The sequence below is a fragment of the Anser anser genome (assembly GCF_964211835.1).
Source record: "Anser anser genome assembly, chromosome: 10".
In the NCBI taxonomy this organism is placed as follows: Eukaryota; Metazoa; Chordata; class Aves; order Anseriformes; family Anatidae; genus Anser; species Anser anser.
Genome location: NC_139730.1, coordinates 16,793,838 through 16,810,989, shown reverse-complemented (window position 1 = coordinate 16,810,989; position 17,152 = coordinate 16,793,838). Strand labels below are relative to the sequence as shown.

General features: G+C 37.8%; 1 protein-coding gene and 1 long non-coding RNA gene across 20 annotated transcripts in view; one reads left to right on the top strand and one right to left on the bottom strand.

Annotated features, from left to right (window-relative positions):
- The window catches only part of APBA2 (amyloid beta precursor protein binding family A member 2), a 99,515-nt gene that overhangs the window by 24,743 nt on the left and 57,620 nt on the right, over window positions 1-17,152 (bottom strand). For all 19 annotated transcript variants that reach the window (XR_014588802.1, XR_014588803.1, XR_014588804.1 and 16 more), the window contains 3 exons: window positions 7,239-7,319; window positions 5,887-5,923; window positions 871-1,016 (listed from right to left, as the gene is read on the bottom strand). Coding sequence is in view for 14 of the 19 variants with exons in the window: in XM_083851013.1 (XP_083707139.1) it covers window positions 871-1,016; window positions 5,887-5,923; window positions 7,239-7,319 (264 nt within the window). In the remaining 5 variants the exon portion in view is untranslated. The remainder of the gene's footprint in view (window positions 1-870; window positions 1,017-5,886; window positions 5,924-7,238; window positions 7,320-17,152) is intronic.
- LOC310905173 overlaps window positions 7,334-17,152 on the top strand; it is a 43,230-nt gene continuing 33,411 nt past the window's right edge. The window contains exon 1 of the long non-coding RNA XR_014588828.1: window positions 7,334-11,860. This is a non-coding gene — a long non-coding RNA (uncharacterized lncRNA). The remainder of the gene's footprint in view (window positions 11,861-17,152) is intronic.

Here is a 17,152-nt window from a genome sequence, read left to right as displayed (position 1 = left end):
AAAGAGAAAAGACAGTGTGTGAAGTCAGGGAAACCTTTTGACTATGAATCCAGATTAAAAATTAAAAATCTGGGGGCAGTGGGAGAAGGATGTGTGAGAGAAAGTTCTTACTGGAGCATAATTGGATTTAATGGCATTATGCATGTTGTTGATTGACTACAAAAAAATACCAAAGAGTGTTGTCTGTTATCAGCTGCTCATAACATTTATCCTGCTGAAAATACAGCAGTCTAAAATGACAGTACATGCACTATTTTAAACTCAAATTTTTCTGTTAATGTTCTAGCCATATGAGTCATATGTCTATATGTAATTGTTGAACAAAACATAATTCAAACTCCCTTCAATGACTATCTAAAGTAATCGAGTATCCCTGACAGATTAGGATTGTTATTAATAAACAAAACTGTTTTTAGAAGGTTAATTGCAATTAGAAGTAACTTATTGCTTGAGGCATCACAAAAGACTAAACAGAAATTTAAATGTTTGGAAATTCAAAATAATTTAATACATTGAGAGTAATTTTCACATTTTGTAATAAAAGGATTAATGACACAAAAGGAAAAACAGTCAAATATCTCGTGCTTTGTTATCGGAGTATTTCCTAATTATAATCTGCAATTTGTCTTTAATTCTTCATACAGCTTTCAAACAACTTTGAATAGACTTTGAAATAATTTATATTTTGTTCCTTGGCGATGCTGTATGTATGTTCATAATCAGTACTGGAAACTAATGGTATTTATAGTACTAGATCTATACTCACATAAGGGCACTTCAGAATAGGTTTGAAGCTGCAGATCCTGTAGTGTTCAGAGACCAGTTGTCAAAGGACCAGAGAGTATTCTATAAATCACAACAATCCCCTACCTTAACACGGCTCACTGCCTCTTGGGCCTGCATCATTCTTATGTTTTTGGAAGGGTTGCGCTCGGACAGCAGCTGCGTAGAGCCCAGGTAATTGGCTGCAAAGATGATTCCATCAATGAGGTCTTCAGGTTCACAAGGTCCTGGAACTGACATGACATGTATACAGTTACTGCCTCTCAGAAGAGGGTAGAGAGAAGACAAATTGAATAAAGAACATTAAGGCTTGAGCAACCATTTTAACACCTTTTCTAATATGAAACAAGAAATCCAGGAAAGTAAACAATGTATTCCCTATAATTATCCCTCCATCCCCCCAATATGAACCGAATATAAAGTATTGCATGATGTTTTGATTGTGAAGTTCTAACGGAAAAATCACGGGAAGACTTGCTGTGCTGCATGGATAAACACATTGAAATTATTTGTGAGTTTCCTGAATGCTCATAGGTTTCTTTGTTGTAACTGTCTTAATATTTATGATTGTTACAGTGCATCAAATAGATGCATGTTTTCCACATTTTTCGAGATGTTTGAAGAAGTACACAGTAGCCAGACAGTGCCTCTGGCAAAAGGACTGATGTGCAATGGGCACAAAGGTGTACTTTGCTTCAGCAAAGATCCAGCAAGAAATCCAGTAATGGTCTGGGTCTTCATTAGAACCAGAACAGAATTCTGTGGAATTTAAAATTCCCAACATATTGGGAAGGAATTAAAAAAATATGACAATCTCCACTGAAAGTGCGAAAAACCTTAACAGAGTCATTGAGAATCTACTAATTAATTAAGTCACTGAAACTCTTCATGAAGGCCAAGTCTTTCAATACCTCAATAAATAAATAAATAGATAATTATTTTTTTAAAAGAAATCCTTGTTCCTGTATTGCTAATTCATTGAATGAAATAATAAAAGAAAATTCCACAAGAACTCCATTTACTATATATCTGGTCCTATTTGCTTATGTTTGCTTATGTCTTTGCACCATTTCACTTTTCAGTAGGTGGATGATGTGTTTTATATAGTACTGCTTTTGACAACGTCATTCACTTTTTTTTTCAGGCCTAAAACTTAGTTTCATACATCTGTACCGCTTTCAGCATGCAACAAAACACTGATATTGCATCACATTGATACCTTGTTTCAAGGATAGAAAAGACAGAAATCAATTAAAGGTGTGAATTTAATGTTGGTTAACAAAAACTTCATTAGATACCTGCATAAACACTCTTATAAATTAAAGTGGCCTTAATTTGGTTTATCTTCATTCACTTCAGGCTAAGTAAATCAGGCTAAATTGAATCAAGGTTGCTTTAACTCTGAAATACGCTTACCACATAATGTTTAAATCAGTTTAACTAACCTCCTTTCTTGAAATATTTTTTTCTTGAAAAATTTTTTTTTCTTTCTAGTTTTCTTGAAATATTTTGTGTGTGAAGAGAAAACTGGAATGCGTCCAACAAATTCCAATACAGGCATTACTGTAGCAAGCAAAGGCCAAAATTCTATCAGGTTGCGGAACTTGTCAACAAAAAATTTAAAAATTATGCTGGTTATTTAAAATCTGTCAGTCCCTTAATCTACTTTTTTACCATCCCAAAAGCTCTGGGTAAATTTGGGAAAGCTTGTGTTCTCTCCAGTTGTTTACAAGATTGTAGAATTTGCCCATTTCTGGTTACATCTGTTCTTTGTACATCTTTGAGCAAGACATTTTTGTCTTGATTACCAGGTAATTGGTAGACTATGTCAGAGGCCTGTCAAAGCTGAGTTTAGAGGTCTGTGTGTATGTATATATGTTCAGAGCATGAAACAACAGTACTCATGGTTCCTTATGGGACTGTGAAATTAATGTGCGTTAATTTCCCAAAAGAAACAACAACTTCTCATGTCTTGGCAGTTCAGTGACAGCAATAGTGTTTCTAACTGATTTGAAAAGTCTTGAAAATGTAAAAATCCTAGGGTTTTAATCAGTTTTATTATCCAAGTTTTATTTATTTTGATTAAGGATTTCTCTCTTTTTGTTGGATATGGTCTCCTCATCTCTTCAGAGCATTAGATTGTGCTTTTTGCAGAATTAGTATACTAGCAGCAAATCCTGCAACATCACGTATATAATAACAGCATGTATAAAATGCTTATAGCAATAGCTAGTATAAAAAAAAGAAAAAAAAGAAAAAACAAGAATCATGCTGGGCAGAAAACATTTCCAGCATATATTTCCCATCATGAGGGCAATGGAAGCAACTGTCAGATAGGATAAGACATCTGCTGGAAGGATGTAAGGAATGGTTTTGAAAATTGCCAGGGTCAACCTAGGTTACCTGCGTTTTCTTTCCTTGTCTGTGACTGGTTTAAAGATTATAAAAAAGGCAGCTTTGGCAGAGGTCCCAACTCATCAAACCACTTAAGCATGCCCTTGACTGTAAGTGTGTGTAAGGTGTACCAATGAGCAAGGGAAGAAGAAAGAAATAGATCTGAAAGTTGAAGATTAGTTTGGCATGAACAAGCTGGAACTTCATGTTGGGGATTGATATTTAAAAGTTAGATAACATTTTTTTCTGAAAAAAAAATAATCATAAGTTTCTGCATCTTATCAGTGTACTAAAGACTACTCCATTTTCTGCTGCATTAATGCAATGAGTATATTAAACATTTCATTAAACCAAAACAGACTCTAAAGATTTTTAAATGAACACCTTTTGTATTCATAAAATAATAAGAGGAACACTCATTCAATAAAGCAGCATAACTGAATTTAATAACCTCTTAGGAACACTTTTTTATATTTATCTAGTACCACATGGAAACCAATTCATGATTCAGAGAGTATTTAGGGATTGTGCTTAGAGCCCTGAAGCCACTTCAACTGCCTGCTGAGAAGCATTGTACTCCTTGAAGTCACTCAGACCCTAGGGTGCATGGCAGCGCAGCAGAAAGACTTTCGCTAAGGAATAAGTGGCCACAGGGCATATATCACCTTGCAGAATGCCTACCTGTAAGTTCCATATTTTGGCTGATTCCTCAATTTCATCATGGTTGTGACTGCGCAAGGCAAATGATAGTTATGGTGACAGGACAAATATACAGTAGAAAAAAAGAAGAACCCCTGCATTACCACTAAAAGCATATAGTGGCACAACTACAATAGCAAAGAGACACTTTTCTTATTTTTTTTTTGGTGACAGCTAGTTTGTTTTTATGTTCATACTTCATATGCAAAAATATTTCATATGCATAGGGATATAGACATAGCTACTGCAGTTAAGGAGTCATGCTGAAAGTTAAGTGTCTGAACAGCTGAATGGTGACCAGAATGTGGTTGTGGCATCCTCAACAAAGTTCAGGAAAGGGCAGAGAGCATTAGCTGGCAGAATCTTTTCTTGTGTGCAGTGGGGTCCTATTCTTTTGGGGACTCTACATACAAATTAATAAAAAAAAAAACTGTTTTTTTTTTTGATTCAGAAAGCTTACATTGACCTATCATAAGCTCCTAGTGAGCTACATCTTTATTGTTGTTAGACAATGCCATATATATAATACCTGCAATAGAAAAAGGCCTAATAGATAGCTTATCCTCTCATGCTGTGCTATTGAAGAAAAAAAAAAAAACAAAAAAAAACAGAAAAAGCAGAATGACTGAACCAAAAAAACCAAACTGTTATCTAAAGGTATCCTGACCTCTTTCCAACAAGAGTAGTAGTGAGCTGATTGGTTAAAAAATAAAAAGACGTAACCTTTTTATCCCAATAAAAAAAAAAAAGTGCCATTGTAGCTGCAAGCACTGTGACAGATAAATTTTCTATTTTTTCCTTTTTTTAAAAGCTCCGCTCACGCTGCCCTCCTGCTATAGATGTCCACTTACACAATCAGTAGATGCTTATTACGGAGGATCAGCTTGCTTTCTTGTCTCCTCTGCCTTTAGGGAATGCATTTAATTTACCTTTACTTAGGGCCTGTTAGCCAGTACATGCCAAGTGTTACATGTAGTTTCTGTCAGATGTGAATTGTGTAAAAGAGGCAATCTTTGAACTTCCCATTTGCTGTAGCTCATCAAGGAAACGACTAAAACCAGAAGGTGCTCGTCAAGGTGATGAGATCAGGGAATAGGGGAAAATGTGTTGAATGTTCTAATATTAGTCTAAATCACAGTAAGTTTTCCTTGAGTTGGGAGTGGCGTAAGAAGTCAAGTTTTTAACCTTCACTTATGATTCACGTTGCAGGGAAATGTGTGTGTCTAAGATCTAAGAAGTCAGAACCTTAGAAGCTTCCTATTGCCTTTGCTTACATTCTGGTGTACACACTTCCTCTGTAGAAAGAGCTGTGTGTATTTTTCCTGTACAAAAACTCTTCAATCTCCCCTGCACTGCTATTATTTATTTTCTGTTTGGAGAAAAATGTCAGTTTATTAAAACAAGAAAGTGGACAGATAAAATGGGATTGTGCTGAACATTATCATTCTTTGACTGACAGACAATTGAAGAAAGGAGTGAAATTGTGGTTCTCCTAAGCAGAGGAAAGTATGTTCCTTGTTTTCTTCATTTGGGATTACCATTTTTTTCTCAGATCAGGAGATCCCCTCCATTTGTTCCCTACAGCTGAGATTCCCAGGGTGCAATACAGGTATCAATGCACAGTGATATAGGAGCAGCTCTGAACACTTGCATGTCTCCTTGCTCTGTACAAGGCAATGAAGAACAGGGTCCTCTACCTCCATAAATCTCTACCCTGTTGAGACCCACTGTTTCCACCTTTTTACCTCCTTCCAGGTTTGTAGCTATCTCCATCTTCACCTCCTTTTTATCATCATAAATCCAGGCTCCCATTGCCACAGGTAGGGATAAAAATGTTAAATACTTCCACATATAGTGTACTCTGAACAGAAATAGGCTTTAGTTGCTTATTTATTAAACTGAGTTGCATTCTGTTTGGTTTGACTTTTTTTAGAATTTTCATCTTTAAAATAAATTAAAGCATTTGCTTCCTTTTTGTATTACCTTAATTGTGGATGATGTAAAACTTACCATCAACAAAACTTGGAAATGAAGACACTTTCTTTGTCTGTTGAGAAATAAAAGCAATATGTGGTATAAATGCGACTAAGTCATTTTCACAAACTGAAGTCAATTCACATCATAAATAGCTGACCACTGTTAAAATAAATAAATAAATAAATATTCTCTGCATAACTTCTGCATAGCCATTATTTATCACAGTGAAACACATTACATCACAGTAAGTTACCCAACCTAACTGTTTCATAGTGCTGGTTACCTGGAATCTCAAAGCACTTAAGGCATGTCACACCACACAAAACAAATAAGGGTTGTGTGTGCAGGAAATGAAAATGAGCCAGCAAATCAGTTGCCAAATGAGTAATAGAAACCACACAGATTACCACCAGATCACACTGCCTATTAATGATATCCCAAACTTACAATTGGAATATCTAACAGTATTTAGAAAGCAAGACTCTTGGTTTGTGAATAGAAAGAACTGTCCCTGATTGCACTGCACCTCATCTCATGCTGCTGTCTGTACTCTCAATAAACAGATTGAGTCCTTCCATTTGCTTGCCTTATGCCAGCCTCCTCAGGCATTGCTGTTCCCAGGAAAGGGGCTGATTTCTCCATTATGGCAAAAGGCTTCAGAAATGTGCCTCCTCATTAACGGAACAGGCTACAGGCTAAATTTGTTGTATGTTTGTGAGATAACAGACTTCTGCTTTTAAGTCTAAATTTCATTTCATTGTGTCTAACCTCGAGCATAACCTCATTCTGCATTCTTAGATGTCGTCTGTGCTCCAGTTTTCAGTGACAAGAGCAGGTCTGCCTATCACTGTGTCTTTTTCACAGCTGACTGAGCAGGGACACATCTTACCACAGAGGGCATTCAAAAAGCTGTGAATCATTTGAGCTCTCGGCACTGAATGAGGTGCTTGATATTAGGGATTATTTAAAGAGAACCGTGACAATTAACCAGTCCTTTGGTTTCAAAGACTGACATTTTGGAGAGAAAGAAAACAAGTAGAAGCCAATTTCTTTTTGATGCTGCTTTTTTGCTCTTCAATAATCCAAAAATAGAATTTCTGAAGTGTTCTCCATCTTCTTTATCAGAAAATTTTAGGCTTGAGTACACACTGTGGACAGTTACACAGGATGAATATGGCAGCAACTGATTCATGGCTATGGTTCAAAGACTATGCAGAATACACAGTCAAGGAATTTATCATCAGTTCAGGAAAAGAAACAGGCTCTAGAAACAGACTCTAGATACATGTGCATGAGAGGGAGAAAGCTGACAACTCAGTCCCTGCTGTCCCTCACGGTAGCCTGAGGACAGGAAGATAGGTGGCAGAATGGCCTAAGGCACCTACCTCGGGTGTATTATTATTATCAACTGGGCCATTGAGGTCAGAACGCTGTTGTTTCCTTGGCTGCTCTGAACCATTGCACATCTGTAAGAAAAGAGAGAAAGGGTTTCAAAGCCTTTTTTCTTCTGAAAAGCTTGAAAATGAAGAGAGTTCAGTGGAAGTGAATGGTGCAAGGATAGTCAGAAAAATTTTCACCAGAAAATGCTATTTCAACTGAATAAATTCAAAAAATGTATATTCAGATTTCAACCAAAAGTTCTGTTCGGGAAAGATTAAATTACATTCAGGAAAAAATAATAAAATCCATAAAGCTTTAACATATGAAACTGTATTTAGCATTTTCTCTATTATTTTATGAAAAGCAGTCATCTGTCATGAAGCTGGTCTGTGTAGTTATTTATATGCAATCAATATTCATTATTGATACTGAAGTACCATAACACGATACAGTAGTTGAAATTTCCTATTTAAATGTAACAAATAGGAGATTCCCATCAAAATGTTAGGCTCTTTAATTATAATAAAGGATCTAGTTGGATGTAAATAATGCATTTCAATTATCATTAAGCAGCAGTGACACTACTGATTTAAATTAACACAATGAATTTATTTCAATGCAAATATTTCATGCAAAATTAAACCAAATACTGAAATGTTCAAATTGTTTACAAACCAAAGTCAGAATTTTAAAATGTGTTTATGCTCAATACTGGACAAAATTTCACCGTTAGAAATCTTGAAAGCCAAGCAGATTTGTGGACACATTCTTTTATGGTTTAGGACATCACTTTCCTTTATTCTCAATTTCCCCATTATGTATAAGAGTGCCTGAATACCACTGTCTCTGTAAAGCCCCACATATAAAAATCTGTATCAACAATTATGTAAATGGGAAACACTGAGCCAGAATTATTTCAAAGGGTCAGCATGAAAGTTACCCATGAATATAATTCCTTGTCTTCTGACTTTCAAATGTAATATGTAGCTGTAGATCAAAGAAAGTCTCCGTGTTCATCTCTAGACAAATTATTCCCTATGAGCTATGTTTAGTCAGCTGAAAAAATGGTGCTACTGAAGCTGGCATATTAGAGCTATTAGTTCAGTAATGCTAATGCTCAGGTAAGACAATATACACAAGGCAAAAATCCACCCAAGCAGTAAGCACAATTTTAGGAAAGAGAATAATACCCAAGACAGACTGAGAATACCTGAGCACCAAGATGTGGGGAACAGGGCTAGTGCCCTGTCTAGAGAACTGTAGTAGCTAGAAAACTTACTGTATCCCTGCGTGCGTATAAATGCTGTTCTGTTTGAGACAAGACAAACCTAATTATATTGCATGGCTAAACTAATATGGAGCAATATGTGTTGCTGTGCAGTAGAATGCATTAATTAATACGGGTAAACAAATACCCAAAGGGCTTTCATAATAAAAGTGTAATAATCACACATTATTCCCTAAAATACTGGGATTAGATCAAGTATGCTTTAAGCAGAGAACATGACATGGCCATAATGAAGATACATTAAACTGCAAAGAGAATGACAGCAAATAAATTAACTCCAGTATGCACAACAGAATTTTAATACTTTTAAAGCTCTGTCAGTTCTGATTACCACACACTTGACTGAACTGACAGTGCACCTGCAGATCAAGAAAGAATTGGTTGGCTGGTTTAGCAACATACCATGGATGCTGTAAAACAACATTACTGAAACATGTCTGTCAGAAATCTTAAATGGAGACGGACTTATTCAGCCCTGGGAACCATAATGACAATTACGCTCTTTGATAATAGTTGCAAATATAGTTCCATATAATCTTAATGTGAAATAGCAAGAAATACACGGATGACATTTCATTTTTGAATTCCTATTTTAAAGCTTTTAGGAATATAAATAAGCCCTTCTTGTTGACTGTTTCCCAGTCACATGCGCAGCGTACATGTTGTCACTGTATGTTAGTTGGGCTCCAAAGAAAAGGCTGTGCAGAATCCATGATGAGCTGGGATCCATCACATCACCTCTACACAGAACATAATAAATGTTTCTTACTATTTGGTGTTTGTATATGAAGGCCATCTTTTTTCCCACTGTTTCTTCTACGTGCTTAGGAACCCCAGACTAATTAGGCAGAACTTCAGGTACAAACAATTCGTCTGTTCCTTTTAGGCACATCTATGCACCCAATACATTATGTCTGCAGCTCATCTATTAGCACTTTGTTCTCTAACAGTGTTCTGGTGGGGCAGGGTGTCACTGAGAGCACTTCCTCAAAAAAAAGCTGAGTGTCCTACCACAGTCTTGAGACCCTCTCAGCGCTGGATTGTTGGGCTCTCTGCATCAGTGGCATGAAACACCGAGTAGTCAGTACTGGGAGCCTGTCTGAGACTTTCTGTGCTTAACATATTCCTTCAAATACGTGAGCTGTTACGATGAGCCTTTATAAACTGAGGGTTGAGATTTTCATTCTAAAGAAATGTTTGTTTACATGGTATTCTGAAAGGAAAGGGGAGGAAAAATTACAGGGAGCAGGGCTTCCCTTTCTCTCCATAACACGCACAGTGTTTGATGACTTCTATGTCAAAGGAGAGAACAACGCAGGGTAGGCATGTTTGTATCTCCCACACACAGGTACAAAGCATGCAGTCTTTGTACAGAATGAACTGCTTCTAGGCCAAGGATGAAGGAATCTTAGAGCTTCTTTATGGAATCATTTTTAGAAAGCATCAATTCTGGTATCTACTGTGGGCTGGAAGCTGGTTCATGCTCCCAGGTGATCTGACCACTGTCAAATAAATTACCATAATCGATACTTGCTTTCTTCAGGTTTCTTACAGAATTGCCAGTTAATATTGTTAAATGTTACAGTAGCTTGAAAAGCACATTTGAGGGAAATAGTTGTAAGGTTTTATAAATACTTATCCCCTGATTTACAGTTTAGAATAGGACCTAAAGCTAAACTAGAAATCCGGGATCTACTGCACCCTGACACATAGATAAGCCATGTTAAGAGTCTTAGCCTACAAGTGGACAGATTCTGCAAAGGAAAGATTTGGGATTCTTTTATGTATGCAGATGCTTTAAATAAATATTCCAGTTTGTCTTCAACATAGTTGGAGATTCTGAGTGTGAAGATGATTATTTTCAGTACCAAAATGTCGGCATATGCAGACATCGTGTTGAGAGAGCTAGAGCAGAGAATTCTTCTGGAATTCAGTCTATGTTTTAAACATTTCTGCACACAAAACAATCTAAAAATGAAAGCATGTTGTACTGGATGTCCATGGCCAGGTTTTGGTAGTGGGGCTGCAGGGGTGGCCTCTGTGGGACGAGGTTTGGGCTGCCCCATGCTAGCTTCCCAGTGACCCACGGCAGGACACAGCTGAGCCAAGCAGCCAAGACAGGGGCACTTCTGTGAAAAAGTATTTAAGAAAGCGGCTGGGGGGACACTATGCAGGTGGCCAAGGTCAATCCATCACAGGAAGCTCCAGGAGTTTGTCCCAGGAACCACTCTTCACCTCCTGCTGTTCAATGATAAAATCCCTCAAACGTGAGCCCATGCACTTTGCAGACAGATGACCAGTCTCCTGGTCATGGCAGTCTGTTTTAGTCTAGAAAGTCATGCATTTTTAGCTGGATGTAATGGTTTACTTCAGAGCTAATAAATATCTCACCTCCTCTGTACAACTTGTTTAGCACCAAATGTAGCTTTAGACTTACCTCACCTAACTTTTCCGCTGTTACTGTTCAAATCATTTGAGTACTGGATGATTTTACACCATGCAACGTCCTGTGTTTTCATACACATGTACACAGTGATATTGTACTGTAGACATGAAAGCATACACTTCTATGAGAGTACACTCACTACCAATATAAGCAAGGTGCTTCTATTTGGCATTTGTAGAAAAGGAGCTCTAGGAATTTTCCCTATACAGAGTTGCTTTGCTTGTGGAAATATACATGGTATCTTCACTCTCAAACCCTCAAACTATAACACTGCATGCTATCCTTGAGCAAGATCTGTTCCAAAAAACTGGTGAGATACTGTTTTTCCCCTTTCATTGTCAGTAACCACCACACACAGTCTGAATAGGAGATGCCCAAGCACTACAGAAACGTTAATGGTGTAGTGTTCTTAACAGCTTTGCCTGGGGGCAAGTACCGAACCAATGTCCAGCATCATGTGACAGAACGTGAGGCAGCCAAAAATGCCACCTTTAGGCTAAGAGGAAAACCAGACTCCACTTATTGGAGGTCACTGAAGCACAGAAGCACGTGGTGCAGAAAACAGCCTGCAGTTGGTTCCTGGCTGATGGCCAGGCCTGGGCCTCCCTCGTCAGCCACCTGCAGGGCCCCTCCTGCCGGCCGGGCCCTTTATAGGTGGCCCTCCCAGAGGGCAGCTTCCCCTGGCTCTGGGGCTGGTGGTGGGCAAGTGCTGCTGGCCCTGAACACCCCAGTTGCTTACTGCACCGCACGCTGTTTGGGTGTTCAGTTAAAAGCTCACCTCAGCAACACAGCCTGCCTTAAAGCTGCAACCTGGGACCCCAAAGGCTGTGGTGGTGCTCAGCACTGATGAAGCACCTGCCTGCTGGATGACTTGCTCTGCTGGAAACCAGCAGGTTTGTCTCTCTTTGTTAACTTATTTAGAGGAATAATTTGTCTGAGAGAGGAGCAAATGATTAGCTTTTTTAAAAACTGATAAAACTCTTGGTAAAGAGCTGATAAGCAAGCAAAGAGTGTGGCACAGAGGCACAGTAAGGCTTTATTACTGTGTTGTAACCCTTTGAGTAATTAGGCTTGTGAGACATCGGCCAATCTCTTCCCTAGCAATGCTGGTCAAACACTGCATCAAGTAATGTGTGCAGAAACTGATCTACATGCTTATGTATGTTGAAACTCATCCTGGAGACTAATTTGCTTCTCAAAAAAGAAATGTGTTGTGGTAGGTTCCAATGGGTGTCTTGTTTGTTACGGTGTCTATTGCGTGAGCAAACCAACAGACCTAACTAAGGTTTTCATCTGATTTGTTGTCTCTCTGGAACAAAGGTGAAGCAGATGGGTATTATTATGTATGTCACTTAAAGACAAGATTTCAGCTTCTGATGTCAACTTTATGACTTCTGGTGTTGGTTCCTGAAGACAATTTATCATTGGGTTGTGTTTTCTCCTGAAGCTTAAATGCTACTATGTCTATAGAAAGTCACCAATGTGCAACTAAAATATCCTTTTGAATCAAGAGGGGCTAACCTAGTCATAAGGCTACTATGGTGCTACTATTCCTATGAAACCACATGACTGAAGTAAACTCACTTAGTAGATGCTGGTGTTTAGTGGGAATGGCTTACCTTTACTGAGCTGCTATTTTAGTTAACATATCATCAGAAAGGCATTGTTACTGGTAGGAGCAATTTGACCCAGCATGATACTTTCACAGAGATTGAATCTGAATGAGGCAGTTCTTGGCTATCTGAAGGATTTCTGGTTTTGATCACAGGGGAAAAAAAGGTTATGAGCATTTGTTAGGTTCTCAAATGTTTGCTTGTTAACTGAAAGTAAAGAATGAGAAATCAAAAGCAATAGAATTCATGTGTCACAGGCTGCTTAGCTAAAAAGTGGACTTCCCTTTAGGGCACTCATTAAAGGTGATAATAGCAAATTCCTGTTTTTGCAAAAGGGTATAAGTAAAAGTAGGGTGTTGGTGCTGTTGGTTTATTGTCTTTTATGTTGAGGGAATTAGATATGTTTGATTATTGTAGGAGAGAGTAAGCCTACTCAGGAGTCTGCAGTTTGAAAATGAAGCTGAGAAATGAAAAATGAAAGGCTGATTAGATGGTTAACATTGAAGTGTTGGAGTCCCATAGTCACCTTCAGTTCCTGCTCATCAGAAGTAGCTCTCAGGCCATGCCAATGCCAGTATTTATAAGTGTGACTGTAGCTGGGATGAACAGAGTAAAATCTGCCACATATGAGGTTCTAATAGGGTTAATTATTTGAGTTCCATTAGTGCAAGAGACATCTTCCATCAGGATTATCTGCTGCTGTCCAATGTTTTGCTAACCTCTGTCTTGACTACTTCTACCATTCTTTAATTATGCTGAGTGTAAAGAGGTAGTATTAAAGGGAAGCTGAAGTGTATTTAGTGTTAGTAAAATAGCAGGCAATGCCATTGTTCTGTACAGATGTCTTACAGCTGCGTTAGATCCAACTACTGTCTGGGAGCAGAGGATGGGCTTGGATGACTGCCCCACACCACAGTATGTCCTGGGAAGGAAGCTGGCCAGGACAACTTAAAGTGAAATGATCTGGCGATGAGCTTCTCATGGTCCAAGCTTTGGTTTAGGCCAGGCTCTTGTATTTTGCACTTTACAAGCACTCTTCTGTTATCAGAGACTACCCATGTTCCCCCAAGTAAACCTGTTCCTGTTGATTATTGGTGTGCCAAAACAACAATATTCTAGTTAAACTTGAAGCTCCACAAATAGAATAGTATTCAAAACAGGAGGGGGGAAAAAAAACCTTCCAAGTTCACAGCAACTACTTTTGCCCAGAAACAGTGCATCAGTTTAAAACTTCAGGTCATGCTGCATCCTAGAATCAGCTGAATGAGCCACTTATTTCCTTTTCCTTCTTCCCCCACCAAAGATACACCTAAGTCAATTAAGTAATGTTTTTTCTTGTAAAGACTCACTTCAGGAGAAATCTGTGTCAGTAGGGTGCCTGACTATACTCAACTTCTGTGTGTGAAGTAAAGCACAAAATGAAATTATAATCAAAAAGAACCTTTGAGTGTCAGGTATATTAACAGTTGGGTCAGTCTGAGGTGATTAAGATGTCAAATGCTGAGGGGAAGGGGGAACTTCCTGGCTTGAGCAAGTTAAGTTTGAGGTTAGTCAGACAAATGCTTAAAATACTTAGGCATTATATTCATGACCTTGAAACTTTGACTGTAAACATTGGAAACCTGCAAGAAATAAAAGTTGTACTAAGCAGTAAGAGCAAAAATACACTCTAAATCTATCCTGGGTTTCCGCTCTGGCTTCTCTAGTGCAGATCCTCTTCTGCACTTTCTTGGAAGTATTTACAAACAAAGGCTTGTTATATTTAAAAGCTCACATATCCCCGAAGTTTTCATATAGTAAATAGGACACATACAGTAAATAAAATGCTTAGATATTTCTTTTCAAGTTTCTAGATTGCTGGCTCTTTTTTGGAGTTCCCCTGGTGATTAGTTGCTGAAAGCAAACTTACCTACTAGAACATTTAAAATAGCATTTTTCAACTGGTTATTTAGCGTTTGATATGCAAGACTATTAGCACTTATCCTGGACTATGAATTAATAACTACATATTTCTTGAAGGTATGCTATAAAAAAAAAAATCATTTTCCAGCAACAGTAACTGATACAGAACTGAACCTAACCTAAAATTTTATACACCAGTATTACCTACTGTGGGAGAATATACCAGGAAAGGAAAAGACAGGAGCAGAAACCTTAAAGCTAAGGGTACTGCAATACGTGCATAACAGCACAAAATTCATATTTCTGCTTGCTTATTGATTATATACACTCTGACATTCACATAGCATTTTGGTTTAAATCAATAGCATCCAAATCTACACTTAGAGGGTTGGGGCACTAGCATTCCATGTACAGTACATAGGCTTCTGTGTCATACCCCTTGCTATTATATTTTGTGATACACACTTATAAGAACGTATACATTTGAATAAGACAAGGAAACCAAGATCATCTAGGCAAATTCTCTGCTAACAAGATTGGCATGCAAATCTACTGACAATGGCTTTGAGGTTTTTCTCCTTCTACTCTGTATGAACTTTAATTATTGTAATTAAGATTATTACTGTATTGCTTTCACAAATGAGACTTTCATCTAGGAAGTACACTAAATACATCCATCCCTTACACATTTAATAGCAAATATTGAAAGAATTGAATTCCCCAGAAGAAAAACAGAAAAGTCTGTACTTTAAATTCTGTGAGGTCTGATACCTGTGCTAAAGGCCCAGCAAATTCTCGTGGTAAGGACACCTAATGAACTATTAAGTACAAAACTCATCTTGGATGAAATGGGTTCTGTGCTTTAATGGCCTCACAACTAGCCAGACTTTTAGATAAAGCTGAGGATGAGCAACCTGAAGCACTTGAACAGAACGTAGTAAAGTAGAACAAGGCCAGTCTTATGACAAACACATTCACGTAATAATTGCCAAAGATTAACTTGCTTTTAAATCTTTGCTTTATATTCCTGGGGACGTGGGAAGGGGCCAGGGGAAAGTCCCCTCGCTTTTTCCATTTGTGAGTCTCTGTATGTCCTTAAGAAATGCTGCTTCACACCTTCATGACTTGCAGGCCTATGTGTCCCTCTCAGCAGTGAGGACAGCAGCTGTGAGCTGTCTCCTTTAGTGCAAATTAAAAGGAGGTCTGGTCACCCAGCTTGTCTATCCCTTCATGCTGAGCTAAATGGATACCCATACTGCCATCTCTCTGCATGAGAAACTACTTTCCTTTTTCTTGTATTTGAAGAAAAGTGAAATACTGTGTATTGCTTAATGCCCTATCCATTAGACAATAGTTTGTGGTTTCTATGAAGACTGTAGAAATCCAATGGCTACGTGCCAGTGTGTACCAATTGCAACAGCACTTTCTCCTTTATTAAAAAAGATTAAGGCATTGGCCCATGACTGACTGGAAATAACACTTAGACCTCAGACAGGCAGCTCAGTAATACTTGGGTTGCTTTGTTTATTTTCACAGCCTTGGCAGTTATATCAATATGCTGGTGCTGCAAAACCACCAGTTGTTAAAGACTGACAAGAATAATAAAGGTACAGTTCAATTCAGCTCAACCGCTGCAAAGTAATCTCTGAAAGCGTGCAAAAAGATGTTGAAATGAAAGCCTGTTTTGAATTCTGTTTTGAACTGGCAATTATTGCGGATAAAAAAATAATATTCCTTTGCAACCACGTAGAAGAATTCACTACTTAAGTCCCTTACTCAAGAATAGCTCTTCTTACAAACTGGCAACTTACAAGCAGGAATGGTCCCTGTGGCAGCTAGTGGTGTGCTGTGTCAGAAAGCTGGTTCACTAATCCCAAAAAGGCTAACTGGACTTCTCTGTTCATAGTCAATAAACAGGAATGACTCAAGCAAATCAAGATCATCAACCCTTAATCAAGCAAGCTAGCACTTTAATGATGGCAGTAAGCCACTGAGTATTTTAAGTTATGCAGTTTGGTTCTAATTATACTTTGAAAATAGAACACAGAAGGGAATACTTAAAAACTTGCTGTAGATGTAGGAAATCTGTGAAAATACCCCCCCCTTAAGGTTTTTGTTCATTATAATAAAGGCTGACCTGTTCCATCAGCGCATATTTAGACATTTGATTTCCTTTTTCTGTTTTTTATATGAACTGACATATTTTAATGTCTGTTTTTATGGAATAGTCTAGGATAAAGCATTTCATGAACCATGAGGCACTGACAATATTATGATTTTCTGTAGTGATAACTTCAATGAAGCTGAAGCATTAAATTTATACCTCTGAAGCTTAATGAAGTCTTTTAATTAAAGATAAGGCAAAATAACCCACTTATCTTAATACCTATTTAGATGACAGACTTGTAATGTTTTACCTCTCTTAGGCAGATTTCTGTTCAGTACAGTAAATAGTATTCAGCTGCATTTAACTTCAGAGTAACTAGACTCACATGTAGTCAGAGGGGTGAAAAGCCAAAGCTTCAAGCTTTTTCAAGCAGAATTTTGTCTTTCTATAAAGAAGTATCTTCAATTTGACTTTTTTAAAGAAAGAAAACCTCACACCTCTGCTCTATAAAAGCTTGAGCTCCATTCCCAAATTCATTTTCTGGGACTCAACAGTAGAACAAG